This window comes from Tachyglossus aculeatus, chromosome X1 (genome assembly GCF_015852505.1).
Source record: "Tachyglossus aculeatus isolate mTacAcu1 chromosome X1, mTacAcu1.pri, whole genome shotgun sequence".
Lineage (NCBI taxonomy): Eukaryota > Metazoa > Chordata > Mammalia > Monotremata > Tachyglossidae > Tachyglossus > Tachyglossus aculeatus.
In genome coordinates this window covers 117,360,441-117,379,802 of record NC_052101.1, presented here as the reverse complement: position 1 = coordinate 117,379,802, position 19,362 = coordinate 117,360,441, and the positions used below count along the sequence as shown (strand labels likewise).

The window sequence follows — 19,362 nt, the reverse complement described above, 5'->3', positions numbered from 1 at the left end:
ATATGTTGGCCTTTATCGTGTATTAGTGTAGAAGACATGCCTCTCTCCAGAAAGGCAAGTTTTACATCGGAGATCCCTCTGACCCCTTGTGCCTGATAGGCCGGCTGACAGCACTGCTTTGGGGCCTTTCTCTTCCCACACCGTTTGGGGAGCCGCCGTCTTCCTTGGCATTGGGCCGGGTCTCTGGCAGAGATGTCTCCAGAGTCTAGTCTTCCTCCTGCCCGTCAAAGCTGGAGAATGGAGAGTAGAACCATTTCCCAGAGATCTCTAGTTGGGTGCCCAGCAATGGCAGGGTGGGAACCTGGTTTTTCAGGGCTAATCAGGAGTGGTGGGCGAGTCCACCCGACCCCACTGGTCCGACTGAACCCAGTTTGTGTTGGGCCCAGGGCCCAGAAGGCACTCGGTGATGGTTGCTAGTAGCTTCCCTCCTCCAAGGATGGGAAAACAAACTTGTTTTGTTGGTTTCCAGACCAATCTGAATGGGAGTCGTTAAGCCTGGGGGTTTTCTCTCTCTTTCTTTCTCCCTCTCTCTCTCTCTCTCCCCCTCCTCCCCCCACCCCCCAGCCCAGCTCAGTGGTGGGGGCGGGGGGCATTCAAACCCAGCAGAGTCTGGCTCCCTCTGAGTCTGGAGGGACTTGGAGAGGGAAACATTGGGTTTGCGGCCGGAGCGCACCACGGTCTCCGAGCCCTCGAAGGCAACCCTCGGAGCAGCTGGAGAACGGGGCTCAGGAACAGCTGGAGAAGGGGCAGAGTAACAGGACTTGGAGGGCTTTGGGCTCCGTTTTCCAAGGTAGACAGAATTGAAGAATGCCGAGCCGAAATTTCCGGTTTGAAGGCCAGGGAGCCCGTGGCCAGGTCAGGTCTAGAGCTTTGGCTCTTCCTGGAATCTGAGGTGTTCAGGTCTGATTTGCTCACCAAAAACACCTTGGGTAGCTAGGTGAAGGGAGGGATGTACGTGGGAAGACGGGCTCTTCAAGGGAACAGGCGGCAGGGACACAGACCTATCACGGGCAGGCGACAAACGGGGAACCGGTTGCCATCTTGCCCTCTGGGGACAACCTTCCTGTGGAGTAGCCCTACTTGAGTCTGAACGGGCCCTAATTTGTGGCTCATCCTTTGCCAACCCAGTGCTGTGTGACCCTGGGCAAGCCACTTATTTGTGCCTGAGTTTCCTCATCTGTAAAATGGGGATTAAGACTGTAAGCCGCACATGGAGCAACCTGATTACCTTGTATATACCCCAGCACTTAGAACAGTGCTTGGCACATAGTAAGCGCTTAACAAATACCATCCTTATTATTATTGTTATTCTTATTATTTTGATCGTCAGGCGGGTCTTTGCCGCCCACAACCGTTGCCGGCTTCTTTTGGGGGACCGGAGCCGCTGCAGGGTCCCACAAGCCTGCTTCTTTGCCCAGGCGAGCCGTCCCCCGAGCTTCCAGGGCAATTTGGAAGCAGGAAGCGGCAGATACCTATCAGAGGGACTTCCTTTCCCAGGTTAGATGTGGAAAGGTAAAGCTCACTCCTGGGCGACTGGGCAGTCAGGAGAGGCTGGGGGAGGGGGGTGCACGGGGAAAATGACCTTGGGCTCTGGCAGAGGCTGCTGAGCTCCAACCGCCGAGGGAACGCCTGGGCTCACGTGAGTGAGTGTCCGTCCTGACATTGCCGCTGCCTCGCAGCGCTAGTGGCCAGGTCCCTAGTTCTCCCAAGGCCAAAGAGAAGGATGTCTAGTGTCTGGCAAGTGACTTGCAAGCAGGCCGCGCGGTAAGAACCGGCTAATGGAGCGTCCTGAGATGATCCAGACTTCCAGCCACTACTGCTCTGCGAGCTTGAAGACCCCCCCAGAACCTCACCCTCTTTTCTTCTTCTCCACAGAAATGGCACCAAAATCTAAGAAGAAGGGTCACCCTGGGCGGGAGCAGAAGAAGGTGAGCCCCGCCGGTGCTCCTGCTAAGCAAACGAGAAGGGGGGTCAGGGGACTGGTGGGGGGGCGCGGGGAGTCCGAGCCTGGTGACTTCTCTGACCTCTTTCCTCTGCTGTCTCCTCAGCATCACCACCACCATCAGCCTGTGCAGCCGGTGCAGCCGCCTCCGCCCCTGCAGCAGCTGCCGCAGCAGCCGCCACCCCCGCCCTCGATGTCTCAGCAGGCGCCGCCTCCCCCCAAGTCCCCTCCTCCCCCCTTCATTGCGGCCCAGGTGGCTGGCCTAGAGCACGCGCTCCCAGGGAATGTCTTCGATTCCATCCCCCATTTCCCCCAGCCCATCCTGCATATCCCTCAGCCTGAGCTGCCTCCTCACCTCCCCCAGCCTCCTGAGCACAGCACTCCACCTCATCTAAACCAGCATGCGGTGGTATCTCCTCCAGGTGAGCAGCAGAAAGGGTAGGTGGGTGCCGTCTTTTTTGGCGAGGGATTCCGAGGGCCCCAGTTGCCCGCCCTGCAGCCGTTTTTCAACCCACCCTCAGCCCCACGGGACTTACGTCCATATCGGTAATTGAGTTTCGCGGCTGTCTCCCCGCGCCCGTAGGCTGTAAGCTCCTCGCGGGCAGGGAACGTGACCACCAGCTCCGTCGTATCGCCCGCTCCCGAGCGCTTGGGTACGGTGCTTGGAGGGTGGCCGGAGAAAGTTGGGGAGGATTCCTGGAACGCCTCCCTCCCCCATCCGGCCCAGCCCGTCAGCCGGTGGTATCTGTTGAGCGCCTCAGCGGGACGTTTGCTCCTCTCTTTCAGCTTTGCACAACGCTCTGCCCCAGCAGCCATCGAGACCCAGCAACCGAGCCGCCGCCCTGCCTCCCAAACCGACCCGCCCCCCGGCCGTGTCGCCCGCACTCTCCCAGCAGCCCCTTCTCCCTCAGCCGCCCTTGCCCCAGCCGCCCCAGGTCCTGCTGGAGGATGAAGAGCCCCCCGCCCCGCCCCTAACCTCCATCCAGATGCAGCTGTATCTGCAGCAGTTGCAGAAGGTGCAGCCGTCCACACCTCTCCTCCCTTCCGTGAAGGTGCAGTCCCAGCCCCCGCCGCCTCTCCCCCCGCCCACCCATCCCTCAGTGCCGCAGCTGCAGCAGCACCAGCCCCCGCCGCGGCCCGTCCACATGCCGTTCCCCCCGCATATTCAGCAGCAGCAGCAGCCGCCACCGCCGCCGCCACCGCCGCCGCCTGCCCCCCAGCAGCCTTCTCACCCACCCCAGGGGCAGCAGCCGCCCCCACCACAGCCAGCCAAACCTCAGCAAGTCATTCAACACCACCCCTCGCCCCGACACCACAAATCTGACCCCTACTCGACGGGTGAGTAGCCGCGGCCTTCAGCTGGAGGAAAGTGGCTCCGGCCTGCGGGCTGGGAGGGTTCGCGTCGGGGGCTGAGAGAGAGTGTGGTGTTTCTCGATCTTCCTCACGGAGAATTTAGCCTTCTCGGAGGGTCATTGCGGGGTTCCGTCTTGTGCGCTTGTCTCGGGCTCTTGTCTCCGAACCTGGGGCTTTTCTGGATTCCACATCCTTCTGCTCTGTTGGGCCATCTGATCCAGGCAGTCACTTGCCTACAGGCAGCCCCTCGCTCTGGTCCCTGCTGGCCTCTAGCCACGTGGCTCTCTAGTTGCAGACAGACTGAACCCCAGACTTTCTGCCTGCCTCAGTGCATTCCAGCGCTTAGAACAGTGCCTTGCATATAGTAAGTGCTTAATAAATACCATAATTATTATTATATTCCGGCCATCTCCAGAGTCCAGAGACTCTGAGAGCCGAATTTCTTTTGGCCCCGTGACGTCAGAATCCTCGTCCTGCTGTGACGTGCGGGCTCTTTCCTCCACGATCCTGTTGGAATGCGGTCAGGGATTTGGGCCGTGTTCCTCCGACATCAGGAACCTGTCTGGGTGTGGCATTCATTCATTGTCGTATTTATTGAGCGCTTACTGTGTGCAGAGCACTGGACTAAGCGCTTGGGAGTGTCGTCCCATGGTGTCGGAAGAAATGGACTTCATGTGGATGTGTGGTCTCCTAACGCAGGGTTTTGCAGGACCGAGCCACTCTCCCCCACCCCCCACCCCCACCCACAGGGGATGAGAACTGGAGTGGGGGGTGGGGAGGACGGTGTTTGGGGCTTTGGAAAGAGAGGCAAGGCTCTCATCTGACACTTCAGCGGGGCAGATGCCCTAAGCGCAGCCTTCTTTGCTGCCGAAGCAAATGGAAAACTGCCCAGGGTGAAGGAAATAGTCCGGAGTCAACAGGCTATTTCAAGATTAGAACAGCAGAGAGAGTGGCCTCGGTAAGACATGAGCTATCCAGGCATGGACCCGAGCGTGGCCAACGGTGAACAAAGCGGACATCCTGCTGGACAGCTCAGAGTGAGTGGTACCGGGCCTGTCATCTCGCCAGCAGAGCTAGTCATGGGTCTCGTGGCTCCAAATCGTACAGAGAGGAATTAGTGACCATTTGATCCTCTGAACCTTCAAAGATGAAGAAACTCATAGCGACTGTCCCAACCTGTGCTTTTCCACTCATACCTGGGGGTTTCAGTTCAGTGGTCCCCTCCTCTCTTCCGCGCCCACCCCCCCCACCCATCCCCCAGCACAAAGACATCGCCAGTCCTCGTGGAACTGGAAAACTCAGCAATTGCAGAGGTTCGGCGACCGCGCCAGCATCATCCGCCCAATTACCGGCACTGATCTTCTGCCCTCTGAGCGAGAGAGATAGAAACTCACAAATGGCTTCGCGATTCATCAAAAGAAATGGAAGAGCATTTGGGCTAACGTGCTTAATGACACCAAGTCATCGACCTCCCTGGCACCGGGACAGATGTAAGATTGCAAGATGGCAGTCCAAATTTCTGGACCGTTCAGTGTGGGGCTGCAGGAAGCCCCACACCTGAGACACTTGGTTGTTATTTTGGCAGCTGCCTTGAATCAGGCCAACCCTGGCTGGGAGTGGGGGTAAGAACAGCCTCCTGAGCTGAGCAGCCATGAGCCCTGAAACCCGACACTTCCAGGACTCGTTTGGCGAGATCAACTGTGAGATGGGGAAGGCTGCTTGTGGCAGAGCAAGTCGTACGTTGCCAATAAGTTGAAGGGTTTCGACATCCAGGCACCCAAAAGGGCCCTTCTTGGAAGGCTGGGTCGTGACACGCCAGTCAAGTGGAGGAGCCCTTCGTTGACAGCTGGCGGGGTGCGCGAGCCTCGGGACCCCAGGGCTGAACCGCCCGGGCCAAGCTGAAGGCCCACCTCGCACAGCCCCGGGGAAGCGTGAAGAAGGTTCCAGCGTTGAGGCCGTGGAGACTGCCCCGAGGAGATGGCCCCCCAAGCCTTCTTCGGTGATTTTCTTCCAGCAGCACAGCAGCAAAGCTCGGGTCCAATTCTGGTCTCGACCCCAGCTCCTAAGGAAGCTCGTGTTGTAGTCGGAGCCGTACAAGGATTTTCGGGCAAACCGTCAAGGGGAGGGGCCGTTCAGACAACAGCAAAGGGTCTCCCTGATGTGGTGGGGTTGCCACGAGGTTGCAGGGCTTGCCCTCTATCTCTCGTCCAAGAAAGGCAGGTGAGTAAGCACCAGAGATCACAGGAGGGCAGCGGGGCACCTGGGGCTTTCCGTCGCCAGCAGGGTTCTGGCCAGAGCTGCCCTGGCCCAGCGACTGCACTTGGAGGAAAGCCTGCACCTGCAGAAGAGCAGCGTGGCTTTAGCCCCAACGCAGCCCCCCGCTAGACATGACCTCTGCCGCCTGGCAAGTAAGAGGTCTACAGAGGCCTCTGGGTCGAGTCGACCTCACAGGGGTGTTGGCGCCCGACGACGATTCGGCGAGTGTGGCTTCCCAGAGGAACGAGCCCGGAGTCCCGAGGCCCCCGGGCGCCAGCCGAGGCGAAGTGGGCGCTCGGCTCTCGAGGCTGAGCCGCAGACAAGGGCGGGTAGCCTTGCCTGCCCTGGCTCTAGGCCCTGGGCTCTGTGATATCCAAAGTGCTGACCCAGCACCCTTCCCGTTCTCCCCCTTCCCCCAAACCCCGGTTTTCCTTCCTTAAAAATGCTCTCGCTGCCCCGGCATCCGGGTCCTGGGCCAGTGGTGCCCAGGGCCCGATCCGGTCCCCGGTGTCACTGTTCCATGTCGAGAGGCCAGGCTCGCGGCGTCTGAGCCCGGAACTGAGTGGCCCCGGGTTGTGGCTGGAGCTTTGCTGGCAGATCTGTGTGTGGCTCCTCATTGACTTGCTTATCTCTCCCCTGTGGCAGGTCACCTGCGGGAAGCTCCGTCCCCTCTCATGATACATTCCCCCCAGATGCCCCAGTTCCAGGGCCTGGTCCAACAGTCACCGCCTCAGCAGAGTGTCCAGACAAAGAAGCAGGTAAAGGGGGAGGGGCGCCACCGGAGCAGGTGCCGGCGGCGAGGGAGTGGGCCGCGGAGGTCCGGGCTCCGATCGCCCTTCCGGCGATGTCGTCGCGGGGGTCCGGGCCCTGACGGCCCTTCTGGCGATGTCGTTGCAGGAGCTCCGGGCAGCCTCAGTGGTGCAGCCCCAGCCCCTGGTGGTCCAGGTGAAGGAGGAAAAGACCCACTCGCCCATCATCCGCCACGAGCCCTTCAGCACCTCTCTACGGCAGGAGCCCCCCAAACACCCAGAGGGCATCAAGGCCCCGGCGCACATCCCCCAGCGTGAGTGCCCTTCCCTCCTGCCACCGTCCCGGGGGCCAACGGCGCTCACGCCATCTGAGGGCCGGCCTCCCGAGCCTCGCCTTTGCCTTGCAGGGCCCGACATGAAGCCACTGGACAGCGGGAAGCCCGTTATACGCCCTCCGGAGCAAGGCGGCCCGCCGCCCGGAGGCCAGGACAAAGACAAGCAGAAGCAGGAACCCAAGACCCCCGTCGCTCCCAAAAAGGTACACGGGCAGCCCCCGCTCTCTGCAGGCCCCCGGGGGGGACATCAGTCCCAGGCCCCCGGGGGCCTCCCTGGAGTTACCGGGCGTGAGCTGAGCAGAGCTGAACAGGGCAGGCGGCCCGGAGACCCAACGCAGCGCTTTCTCCCTGCCAGGATTTGAAGATCAAGAACATGGGCTCTTGGGCTAGCCTGGTCCAGAAACATCCCACCACCCCCTCCTCCTCGGCCAAGTCGTCCAGCGACAGCTTCGAGCAGTTCCGCCGGGCCGCACGGGAGAAGGAAGAGCGCGAGAAGGCGCTCAAGGCCCAGGCGGAGCAAGCAGAGAAGGAGAAGGAGAGGCTGCGGAGGGAGCAAGAGAGAATGCGGTAAGAGGGGCGGTGCCTGGTGGGGGCAGGGGAGGATGGGGAGCCCAGATCCTGGGGCGTCCCACCCTGACGGGGTCCTTGGCTCTCGGCAGGAGCCGCGAAGACGAGGACGCTCTGGAGCAAGCCCGGCGGGTGCACGAGGAGGTGAGGCGGCGCCAGGAGCATCAGCATCAGCAGCAGCAGCCGCCGCCGCCGCCCCAACAGCAACAGCAGCAGCAGCAAGTGGCTGCAGCAGCCTCTGCTCCCCAAGCACAGAGCTCCCATCCCCAGGCCTCTCAGTCTATGCTGGACCACCAGAGAGAGATGGCCAGGAAACGAGAACAGGAGAGAAGGCGAAGGGAAGCGGTGAGTAGGGTCCGGTGGGTGGGGTGGGGGTGGGCGGAAGGGAGAGCGGGGGGCGGAACATGGTGCCTGCAGGGCTGTTTGTTTTTCATTTTTTCCCCCCCTTTTCCACGGAAATAGGAGCGACTGAGCTGTTGGTGAGGCCCACTTTTCTAATTTTTCCTTTGTGTTTCCCTCTCTCTCCTCCTCCCCCCCCCCGTCCCCCCCGCCCCCTCAGATGACAGCTACCATTGACATGAATTTCCAGAGTGATCTGTTGGCAATATTTGAAGAGAATCTTTTCTGATAGCGCCTGGGTTTCTTCTGACTCTATTTTCCGGCAAAACTTTGACTCTTCATAGTGTTATCGGCGGCTGGGAGGGGGCGTTCCTGGGGCACGGCCCTCCTGCATGCTATGCCCAATGCCGATCTTCCAGCCGAGGCTCCGGAAGATCAGCAGAGTCTGCCTTACAGTTGGACTTCCCTCCACACAACCCCCTCCTCTACCTGCCCCCGCGCCCCTCTCCCCCAGTCCCATCCTGTGCCCTCCCCATCACACACTGAAGTCAGATCTGACCCCCTCAAGGAACCAGCGCCGGACCAGGTCGTGCTTGGGGGCAAGGCCCTTCTGTATGCCAAACGTATTCACAGTATATCCAGAACGTCACGTTCTTTATGAGTTTTCCGACCATGAGAGTTCCAAGGTAGTGACCCACAAGCAGCCCCGTCACTCCTGCGGCAGCCACCGTAGCTCAGGACTAGGAGGCCCCGGGCGTGAGGAGGGGAGCCCTAAAAGCGGGAGCGGGGGGCCGCCTGGCGCGGGAGGCCAGGGGTAGGAGGGAGGGGGGCATGCTCGGGGCAAACCGGGACCAGTCGCCAGCCATCTCCGGTCCACCGTCACTGACTCCGCCTTGACCAGAACTCCCCCCTGCAAGCCTTGAGCCCAGAGCCGTTCTCTGTGAGTGTGTTCGCTTGTGAAAAAGGGAATAATAGTTCAGTGGAGGTGTGTGTGTCCATGGCGATTTTGGAGTGAGGTGGTTGTCGTAGCACGCGTGTATGTGTGTGGAGGTCTCGCCCTAGCAATGGGATTACCAACCAAAGTCATTTTCTTTCCACCTCGTTTTTGGTTTTCTTTTTGTCTTTTTTTTTTTCCTTTCTCTCTCTAAATTTTTTTCTCCCCCCCCCCAGACACAATGGCACTGCTTAACTCGAAATGGGTGTTGTCGTCTCTCTTCATTGAGTGGTGGCGTAGGGGAGCAGGGGGAGCCGCCGCCACACTGTGGGTAGTGTGTGACCGTGGCTGTATTGTATAGTGAATATAGTTGGCATATATTTGTTTGAGGTTTGTTGGTGATTTCACCAAACTTGGTGTTAAAAAAAAGCAAACAAAAAGACAAAATGCAAAAAAAAAAAATCCTGCTTATATTTTACTCAATTTAAAACTTTTATTAGTCTATATTTTTAAGTGTAAAACCGGAAAGCTGCATTTTTTTTTTTGTTTTGGGTTTTTTAATGTCAAATCTGTTGTTTTTGTTACCTGGGAAGGCGCCGTGGCCAGGGTGGGAGCAGGGGTGGGAGCGGACACCGCAGCTCACCACTCTCTGCGCTGGCAGCAACCCCACCCCTCAGCCCAGGGCGTTTGTTCTTTCCTTTTTTTTTTTTTTTTTTTAATTTTATAATTTGAACCCTTCACAAAGGTTATGTGCCATGAGTACCCACTATACAGTACAATACTGGTGCCTCAGTATTGGCCAAACTCTGGAGTAATAACAACTGGTTTGACTTTAATACGGTGAATATGCATTTGGTCTGTACTGATCATGGAATAAACTCATCTCTTTTTTTTAAAGCTGGTGTCTTACTGACATTTCTTTTGAACTCTCCCCTGGGACGGGTCCAGTAGAGTCAGCCCGTTTGGCCTTTTTCCCGGCACACAGACTTTTTCAGACAGAACTTGCCCTGGAGCTGGAGCCGTAGGACACGACCACCGCAGCGATGGTGGCTGACGCAGGCACCACAGTCAGCCGGGTCTCCCGATCCTGCAGTCTTCTCCTTCACCCCCACCTCGAGCTGCCTCCCATTCTCCCCATCCTCCCCGCAAACGCACACACAGACACACCACACACACACACACACACACACACACACATACACGTTCGCACTGACTCCCAAGTAGTCAACACTGTAAAGTTAAGCCAGAGAGGTGGGGACCCTGAGCCTTATCTGGCCACTTTTCCCCAGCTCTCCAGGTTGGAGGAGGAATATGGAACGGGGGATAGGGGATCAGGGCAGGGGGAAAGTCAGCCCCCAGCTGTTCTCCGGGGAAGGGGGGCTGTCTGCTGCCTGATGAGGGTGGAGAAAGAGGCCCACGGGGGTCTGAGCGGCCCCGAGCCGAGGCTGTCTCCACCTCGGATGCCATCGCCGTCCCCCTCATTCATTCAATCATATTGAGCGCTTACTGTGTGCAGAGCACTCTACTAAGCTGGAGGAGCTGCGAGCGGGGCAAGGCCTCAGGGTGCACCAGGCAGACGGGGCTAACGGCCAGGCGGGCAGCCCTGGGGAGCCGAAGGCGGGTACCCCCTTTCTCGGAGTTATCGGGGTTAGTCACTTCAGAGACAGCAGCGGAGACCCCCAGTCTCCCTCCCTGATGGAGGGAGGGGACTTAAAGGCAATCCCCATCGCCAAAGCTCCGCATGCAAGGGGGCTTGGCCGCGTCCATCCCCTTGGGATGGGTGGCTCTAGTGAGGAAAAAGGGACTCAGTTAAGGCTCCTGGGTCCCAAGATTGGCAGCAGAGGCAGCCCTGGTCCCCTAGACTGGGCATTAGGGAGTCGAGTTGTTCTGTCACTTCCAACCTGCAGATAGGGAATCCCACCTTCACCCCTGGGCTCTTAGGGCCACGGAGTCGATGCCACAGACAGTTGGGCAGTATTCCTCTTCCTCCCTCTCTCCTTGTGAAAGCACTTTGGATGTTTCCTCTTCCTCTCTCTTCCTTCTTCCTTTAATTTTAAGCTCAGGGTTTACCAGGTACTCTTACCAGGTACATCAGCTGTAAGACTGACCCTCTTGCCCCTTCCCAACCCACATCCCAGCCCCAAGAGATTGTATATATATATACGCCATCACATTGAGGAACACGCAAATACACACATGCAAGCACGTACATACACACACACACACACACACACACACACCCCCAACCAAAAAGGTTGGGATGCCACTCGAAACGTACCCTAGGATGTAAAAATAGAAATTTTAAAATATTATATAATTTATATGTATGCAAAGAAAAACTGTATTAAGTCCGTAGCGCTATTTAGTCCCTTTTTGTACACACAACTTTAACCCTTTCTCTTGCATTTGGGATTCGCCAAACGTAGCGGGCACGAAGGCTTAATGCAGTAGTGGTTGTAGCCAGGGGTGTGATGATGTGCTGCTCCCCGTTCATGACTTGCAAACCCACCTGGTAAAGTGTTACCAAGGTTGGGATTTTTTTCTTTTTTTTTCTTTGTTTTAAATCAGCTTCGACTCTCTCAACTGTCTGTTCTTTTCCCTTGTGGGTTTGTGTTCAGGTTTTTCCATTTTTTTTTTCCACTTTGACCCCTCACAGGCCAGGTGGCACAGTTGTAGAATGTGTAGCAGGAGAAATAGTTATTGTTCTGCCAAAGGTATTGCTCTCCTTATGTTATTTTTTCCCGTTTGACTCGTTTGTGTGTTTATAATTGGGTTGTAATTCTGATGGATCCACTATTTAATTTGTTCTCTTCCTTCCCTCTGCAAACCACTGCCCCCGCCTATGATTTTTACCGTTCTGGTGATGCCCCAGTGGGGACCCTTCCTTTCCCCTGCTCTAGAAATCTAGTCAACATGATGTACTCCTGGTTCTTCTCCCCACCCCCCAACCTCCCCCCTTCTCTTAGTCCTGTACAAAAGAATAAAAGACTTGTACAATCTCCCACTGTACTTTATGCACGGATCGCTTGGCCAATAATTGTCAGTGAATTTGAGACTTGTATTAAACACTTTAGACATTTGTAGAAGGGAATTCATAGAATTTTCACTTATATACTAAAGGTTTTTTGTGCAGTTCTCATTGCAAAAATAAACATTTGTACTGAATATAAAGTTACCCCCTTTTGTGGTGGCTGCTGTTTCTGGGGAGAGGGCCCCCGGGGAACTGGAGGGGTGGGCGACTGCGAGTTGGCTTCCTCCCCAAGTCACCTCGGCCTCGGTCGGCAGGCACCCCGCACTAGGGTGGGTGCCCCTAGACCCCCTCGATGTCTGGGGGTCCTGGCAACATTTCGGCCCCACCTGACTTCCGTGACCCCGCGGCCAACGGTGGCAGCCGGGGCCCCGCCGTTCTCAAGTCCCCCTTCTATCAATCAATCAATCAATTGTATTTATTGAGCGCTTACTGTGTGCAGAGCACTGTACTAAGCGCTTGGGAAGTCCAAGTTGGCAACATATAGAGACAGTCCCTACCCAACAGTGGGCTCACAGTCTAAAAGTTAAATGTAGATTGCAAAACACATCACGCCCCAACAGGGACTTGAACCCTGGACCCTCAGATTAAAAGTCTGATGCTCTACCGACTGAGCTATCCGTCAATGAGCTATCAATCAATTGTATTTATTGAGCGCTTCCTGTGTGCAGAGCACTGGACTAAGCGCTTGGGAAGTCCAAGTTGGCAACATCTAGACAGTCCCTACCCAACAGTGGGCTCACAGTCTAGAAGGGGGAGACAGAGAACAAAACCAAACATATTAACATATTATTCTAGACCGTCTCTCGATGTTGCCAACTTGGACTTCCCAAGCGCTTAGTCCAGTACCCTGCACACAGTAAGCGCTCAATAAATACGATTGAATGAATGACTCAATGAAGTGGGGAGGTGGCCGCCGATTGGCTGGCGGAGGCAGGGTCCCGCCCCTGGCGAGCGCCCATTGGCTCCTTCCCCGGTCCCGCCGGAGTGACCTTTTCCCCAGTTCTCAGCTGGGCCCCGCCGCCTAATCAGAAGAGAGGAAAGCCGGAGGAAGGCGGGGCTTGGCGGCGGCGCCGTCCAATCAGTGCTCGGAGAAGGGGAAACGGGGGAACCGAGTCGAAGGGGAGCGGCGAGGGAGAGAGCCCCGCTGCGCCCCCTAGGGGCCGGAGAAGCCGAGGTGGGGTGAACAGCCCCGAGATCCCACCGACTAAGGAAAAGGTGAGGCGGCTGCTCGAGGAGATGGAGTTGGGGGGAGGTGTCCCAGCAGCTGCAACCCTTCCCAGCTGGGTCAACCCTAGCCACATCTGCTGCGCCCGGGGCCCCACCCCCTCTGCACCCCGAGGCCCCACCCCCTGCACCCTACCTCCTCTCCCTGTTCCCCAGAGGCTCACAGGTGGGGTGGAGGCTCAGTGCTGAGCTACATCCTTCCCTACAGGAGCTGGAACAGGAACTCTGGGGCTCTCAGACCCAAGCCAGCCTTCCTCCCCACCTCCCTCACCCCAGCCTGGAGCCCCTGAGCCGCTGCTCCCCCAGCCCGGGGCCCCCGCCATGCCCAACTTAATGATCTCGGCGCTGCTGGCGCCATCCCGCCTGACGCTGAAGCTTCTCCGAGTCCTCATGTGGACTCTAGTGTACTGGGCGGCCTGCTTGACCGCCGTGGTCTACAGCTTCATAGCCCTGGGCCACTTTCTGCGGCACCCCCAGCGGGGCTGCTGCGGGCAACCACACGGAACACCCCCGGCCTGCCTCTCCGACAGCGCCTGTGGGGAGCACCGCTATCTTTCCCTAAAGGTGAGCCGGGGGATAGGGCTGGTGGCTGTGTTGGCAGGGCTAGGGCGGGAGAGAGGGTGACTGGGGAAGGCTGAGCCTCAACCGGCAGAAAGATGACTGGCGTTAAGGGGCCCTAAGTGACTGGGCCAAGGGCACGGGGCAGAGTCGCAAGAGAGCCAGGAACGGTCCAGAAGGCCCGACTCCCAGCCCACGTTCGACCCACTTGGAGCCCTAGGCCTTGCAAACGGACTCCTGACGTCCGGGCCTGGGATGGCCCTCTCCGCCGGCCCCCGTGCCTCCTCAGATCCGACTCCACGGGGACGAGGGTCTGAGTTCTGTCCCTGGCTGAGCGCATCATGGGTAGTGAATCAACAGCCCTCGGTGGTGATGGGGCGGGGAAGGGGACTTGAGGCTGAACAAACGTTCCCTGGAGAGTCGGACCTCATCCTGACAGCGTCCTTCTCCCCAGAGCTCTGGACTGCGTCTGCACTGCGTCTCGGCTGGCGAGGGCAATGGGCCGCTGATGCTCTTCCTTCACGGCTTCCCTGAGAACTGGTATGTGGCCGAGGTCTCTAGGGCCACGCTCCTCACTCCCCGGGTCGTCAGCTCCCTCTCCCTACACACCCGGATCCCAGGACCCGGAGCCCTTCCACTCTCAGGGCCCAATGGTTACCTATCTCTCCGGCCTCTCGGCGCCAAGGGGATCCTGTCCCGAACCCCAGAGGTCTCTCCCGGGTTTCTCCCTTGGGGTGAGGGGGCGAGGCCCCCACCGACCCACTCCACTGGGAAATCCCGAGCCGAGCCGGAGTGGCTCAGGGTGGGGCCCCGGCCTGGAGTTGGCCCCTCCTGCTCCAGTCGGGCCAGTCCCATGGGGGTGGGGGGCGCGGGCCAGGGAGTGACTCAGGCCCGGCTCACCCTGCAGGTTCTCCTGGCGCCACCAGCTGCAGGAATTCCAAAGTCATTTCCATGTAGTGGCGCTGGATCTAAGGGGTTATGGGAGCTCGGATGCCCCTTCCAACCTAGACTGCTACACTCTAGAGGCCCTGACGATCGATATCAAGGACACCATTGAGGCGCTAGGTACCATGGAGAGTGGGGTGGGGGCGATGGCCTGTATCCCTCTCCCCTCTGGATGCCAGCCCTCCCCCACCGGCCGGATGCTGGCTGGAGAGCGGATTGCCCTAAAGATGCCCTGGACCTCGCCCTGGCCACCTGCACTTTGGGGTGATGACGGGAGAGGGTTTCACTGGCTGGATGTCTCCTCAGCCTAGGGTCCCTTAACCACCACCACCACCACCACCCCCACTGCAGGTTACTCTAAGTGCATCCTAGTAGCTCACGACTGGGGCGGAATCCTGGCGTGGAATTTCTCCATCTATCACCCGGGGCTGCTGGACCGGATGGTGGTGGTGAGCGCCGCCCCCATGTCTGTGTACCAAGGTACGGGGGTGGGGAAGGAATGGCCTGGCGGGAGAGGGGATCTGGCCAAGCTCCCCCGCCCCATTTTTGAGCCTCAGGTGACCCTTCCCATCCCCACTCCCCTCTGCCCCCTCAGAGTATGCCCTGCACCACTGGAGCCAGCTGTTTCACTCCAGCTACATGTTCCTGTTCCAGCTGCCCTGGCTTCCTGAGAAGCTGCTCTCCATCTCCGACTTCCAGGTCAGGGATGTGGAGCTGGGAGCAGGGTGGACCTCGAGTCCCTTTGTGAGGCAAGGAGGTGGAGAGGGGAGGGGGGGGGATGGCCTGGCTGCTGGAAGAGGAGAAGAGACCTCCTCAGAAGCGTGTCCCAGAGAGAGGTCTGGTTTAGATTCGCGATTCGAAGGGCTGGAGGGAGACGGGGAGACGGTGCAGAGTTCCTGGGTCGTGGCCAGTCGCAGGCAGGCTAGGGACCGAGGTGTGACTGCACAGATCCTGAAGACCACCTTGGCACACCGCAAGACCGGGATCCCAAACTTGACCCCGGAGGAGATGGAGGCTTTCATCTACGGCTTTTCCCAACGCCGGGCCCTCATCGGCCCCCTCAACTACTACCGCAATCTCTTCAGGTAAACTCCAACGTGGGCCTCTGGTAGCTTCCTCTCCCTGTTCCCCCACCCCCTCCCCCGACTAAAGTCGCCCTAGAGAAGTGGAGGGTGGGGGGTGGGATGGAGGAGATAATTGGCCATCCGGGAGTAGAGGTCTGACCCCGAGTTGCAGGGAGGTGTTGGGGGCAAAGGGAATCTGACCCCCAGGAGTGAAAAGTGTAGATTCCCCTGTCTCCCTTTCCCCAAAGGCAATTCCCTCTGGAGCCCCAGGAGCTGCTGATACCAACACTGCTGCTGTGGGGAGACAAAGACCCCTATCTGGAGGCTGGGCTGGTCTCTAGCATCAGCAGCCGTTTCATCCCCGGCCGGCTGCAGGCACACGTACTGCCTGGTGAGGGACACTGGATCCCACAGTCTTGTCCTGAGCTGATGAACCAGTACATGTGGGCTTTTCTGCAGGAGCCCCAGGACTGAAGGCATTTGTTTGTTCCCTGGCCTCCCCTCACCCCTGCCTGCCCTTCTTCCTCCTCCTCTGCCTCCCTCCGCCTAAACGGTCCAAGGGCAAGGGGAGAAGGGATCCCAGCCCACCCTTTTCTTCCTGGGAAGGACCCCACCCCCTTTGGGCAAGATGCCAAACATGGAGCTCAATTAGCTCGTCGGCCCAGCTCAGCCAGAACTCGGTGCCCTTCTCTCCCACCGCATCTCTTAAACCCCCTCATTCACTCATTCAATCGTATTTATTGAGCACTTACTGTGTGCAGAGCACTGTACTAAGCGCTTGGGAAGTACAAATTGGCAACGTATAGAGTCGGCCCCTACCCAACAGTGTGCTCACAGTCTAGAAGGGGGAGACAGAGAACAAAACATATTCACAAAGTAAAATAAATAGAATAAATGTGTACAAATAAAATAGAGTAATAAATACGTACAAACATATATACATATATACAGGCGCTGTGGGGAGGGGAAGGAGGTAAGGCGCGGGGGAGGCCCATTTCCCCTGGCCTCTGGAGAGATTCCCTCCCCACCCAGTTGTGCGGAGGGCAAACTGAGGCACCAAGATTGGCTGAAAGAAAGGAACTGAATCAGGGCTATTCTATGAAAAGCAAGACATTATTAGGCCTTTGCCAAGACCCCAGATTGCCTGCCTCCTTAGCGCCCTCCCCCCCCACCTCCCTGTTCTAGCTCTATGTTCCTTTCCTCCTCTCCCTCCCCCCTCATCTCCCTGGGCTGATGGGCTGATGCCTCCAGGGGCACAAATAACTGGCCCCACCCACCCCCCACCCCCCGGCTGGCAGGACACAGTCTGCCCACGTTGCACTGCGGGCCTTGGCTTGGACCCTTCCCCTCCAGGGATACCAACCCTCTGCCCTACTGCCCTTCCCCAATCCTCCAGTCCATCCCCCGCTGGCAGTGCCCAGCCCACTTCCCCAAAATGCAACAAACCAGCAAGGACTCTGCCCCCCTCCCACACCGTGAGCGCCTGATGATTGGGGCCACCTCCTCCTCTCGCGGAAGAAATAAAGCCCCTTCTCCTCTTGATGTGGTGGCTCTTGCTCCTTCCTTCTGGGATATCAATTCTGGGAAGCTCTCCCCTGGGACCTGGTTCAGCACGGGTTTCGATCCCCCCCCCACCCCCGTCCCATCCCGTCCCCCCTCCCCCCCAGGAACAGCCACCTCCTCCCTTGCCCTGGCTCCGTGCCCTGGCCTTCAGTCAGCCCTGGGAAACATCTTCAAGAAGCCAGACTGAGGCTTTTCTTAGCTGCCCCCTGCCCTCCCTACGCGGGCACATTTTTCCACTGGGCCAGACCCCAGAATCATCACCCGGGCTATTTCGGCTCTTCCTCGTCTCTTGTGAGCCCAGCCAGCTCCCTATGGGAGAACCCCGCCTGGATGATGGAGGCATCTTGGTTTTTGCCAATGATTTGGGAGTGATGGAGAACTGTGGGACCCCCTTGGAATCCAGGGCTGACTTTGTCCCAGATTTCTTCCCCACGTCACCTCAGCTGCACCTGGACTCTGGAAAACACTATTAGATTCTGCTTGGACCCCACTCTGGCAATATTTGGGGTGTCCTGAGCAACCCTATTAGGGTATGGAGTAGCCCCATTCGGCCACGGTGCATAGGTGCTCAGCCAACTAAAACTTCCTAGGGAGGAAGTCAGCTGGGCATGATGGAAAATGAGAGACAGAGAGAGGTCTGAAGCTAGAGGGAGTGAGGAGATGGTCAGGAAAAAGGCAAGACGGAAAAGAAGAGACAAGGTTTAGATAGAGGGAAAGGAGGGTGAGGGAGAGACCTAAAGTGGGGCAACAGTTGGGCCAGGAGTTGGGGAGATGGGGCGGGTAAGAGGTAAGAAGTTGAGGAAGTGTGGGGGGGGGAGTGGAGGGTAGAAGAAAGTGGAGGAATGGGGAGGGTGGCGACAGAGTGGGTGATGGGGTTGGCCATTCGTCGTGAAATGAGGGGGGTTTGGGGTGACAGCCAGTGGAGAGTGAGGTGAAGATAGGGGGTTAGGGTGAGGGTGATTAAATGGAGCCTCCCACCTCCCCAAGCACCCCGTTCCTCTCCCTGCCACCTTATTCTCGTGAGGGCCCTCACCTTTGGGACACTCCCCTCCGCCTGCCCTAAGGGTTCTTCATCCTGGCAGTGCGGCCACCTGGCCTGCTACTATCCCTGAGCAGGGGCTCCCAGACCCTCTGGAGAGGGGACCCCCCCACCCGCTCCATCTAAAGCCCAGCAGGCTTCTCCTTTCCCACTTGTCCTGACAATCCTCGCCCAGCCTCCTCTTCCTACAAACCTCTCCTAGCTCCTCTCCACCGGCCCAGCTCCTAGCCCCCAGAGACGCTGCCTCCCAGCCACCCTATTCATTCAATCGTATTTCTTGAGAGCTTACTGTGTGCAGAGCACGGTACTAAGCGCTTGGGAAAGTACAATACAGGGCAGTTGTTCCCTCCTGTCCGGGCCCCCAGCTTTGGATGGGGCAGACCTAGAGCCGGGAAGGCGGGAGAGGCTGGGCCTGGTGATCCCCAAGGTCACCCCTCTCTCCCCCATCCAAACAGAATTGAGTGTGCCCTCCCATCCAGCTCCACCCCACCCTGGCTCCTTGAACTCTGACCCGGAGAACCCTAGCTGGGTTGCGTGGGGGCAGAGCGGGCTTTAGGAGCCAGTGATTTAGCTCGGTGGGGGACGGGAGACTAATGATTACTACTGTCATTAGTGGAAACTGTGATTACCCCCACAGTTAATAACTCCTTTGGCCATTCCTGCCGCCTCCCTCCGACTTCGAACTCGCCCAAGATTGGCTCTCGCCCCTCAGGGGTGTCAGGGTTTGGGCTCGGAAACGCGGAGGAAGGGCGAAGTGGTTCGTCCCGGGACAGTGGGGCCTGACCCTCGTTCAAGGAAAGTGGGAGGGACGGGACACCTGGCTTCTCTTCGCAGGGGCTGCCAGGGAACTGGTGGGGATGGCGGTAGGAAATGAAGATATCTCGGTTTGGGATGGAGCCACGGGGAGTTATTTGGGAGGCAGGAATCCTGGCTCCCATCTCGGCCGCTGCCCTGGAATTTCAGAGGCCGGGACCGAGAGGGAGAAGGCCGCGGCCCCGCATGGGGAGTCAAGCGGGAAAAGAAAGGCCCCGGGCCAGCTGGGAAAAGGGGCCGGGGGGCTTCTAGTCTCTTCTCAGTGACCTCATCTGTAAAATGGGGATTAAGCCTGTGAGCCCGCCGTGGGCCAACCAGATCACCTTGTAACCTCCCCAGCGCTTAGAACAGTGCTTTGCACCTGGTAAGCGCTTACTAAATGCCATCATTCTGTATTATCGACCAGGAGCGGAGGGCAGGCGTCCGTTTGGGCTAGGGCCCTTTCCCAGAAGCTCCCCTCGCCCCCCTCCCCTGCCCCCTCCGGAGCGTGTCTAACCCTTCGGGCTCGGAGCCTTGGGCTCCAGCCGGGCCGGGCCTCCGGGAGACAATAGGCGCCTTAGATGGGGCTGGCAGCGCCCCCCCCCCCCCCCCCCCCGCCGGCCCCCTCGCCCCCTCCCCGAGCCTGGCTCCCGCCCCAACCCCCAGCTGCC

At 58.5% G+C, this 19,362-nt stretch overlaps 2 protein-coding genes across 2 annotated transcripts in view; both read left to right on the top strand.

Annotated features, from left to right (window-relative positions):
• Positions 1-7,830, top strand: part of BRD4 (bromodomain containing 4) — a 62,424-nt gene extending 54,594 nt beyond the window's left edge. Inside the window, 9 exon segments of the mRNA XM_038740571.1 lie at positions 1,876-1,928; positions 2,049-2,364; positions 2,729-3,280; positions 6,197-6,309; positions 6,449-6,614; positions 6,708-6,838; positions 6,991-7,202; positions 7,295-7,547; positions 7,762-7,830. Coding sequence (XP_038596499.1) covers positions 1,876-1,928; positions 2,049-2,364; positions 2,729-3,280; positions 6,197-6,309; positions 6,449-6,614; positions 6,708-6,838; positions 6,991-7,202; positions 7,295-7,547; positions 7,762-7,830 — 1,865 coding nt within the window.
• Positions 7,831-12,652: 4,822 nt separating this feature from the next.
• On the top strand, positions 12,653-16,040 carry EPHX3 (epoxide hydrolase 3). Its single transcript, XM_038740209.1, has 8 exons — positions 12,653-12,721; positions 12,939-13,294; positions 13,743-13,828; positions 14,196-14,353; positions 14,585-14,713; positions 14,829-14,932; positions 15,182-15,318; positions 15,546-16,040. The coding sequence occupies exons 2-8, from the start codon at positions 13,052-13,054 to the stop codon at positions 15,769-15,771; spliced, it is 1,083 nt and encodes a 360-aa protein (XP_038596137.1). The 5' UTR covers positions 12,653-12,721; positions 12,939-13,051; the 3' UTR covers positions 15,772-16,040.
• Positions 16,041-19,362: the final 3,322 nt, after the last annotated feature.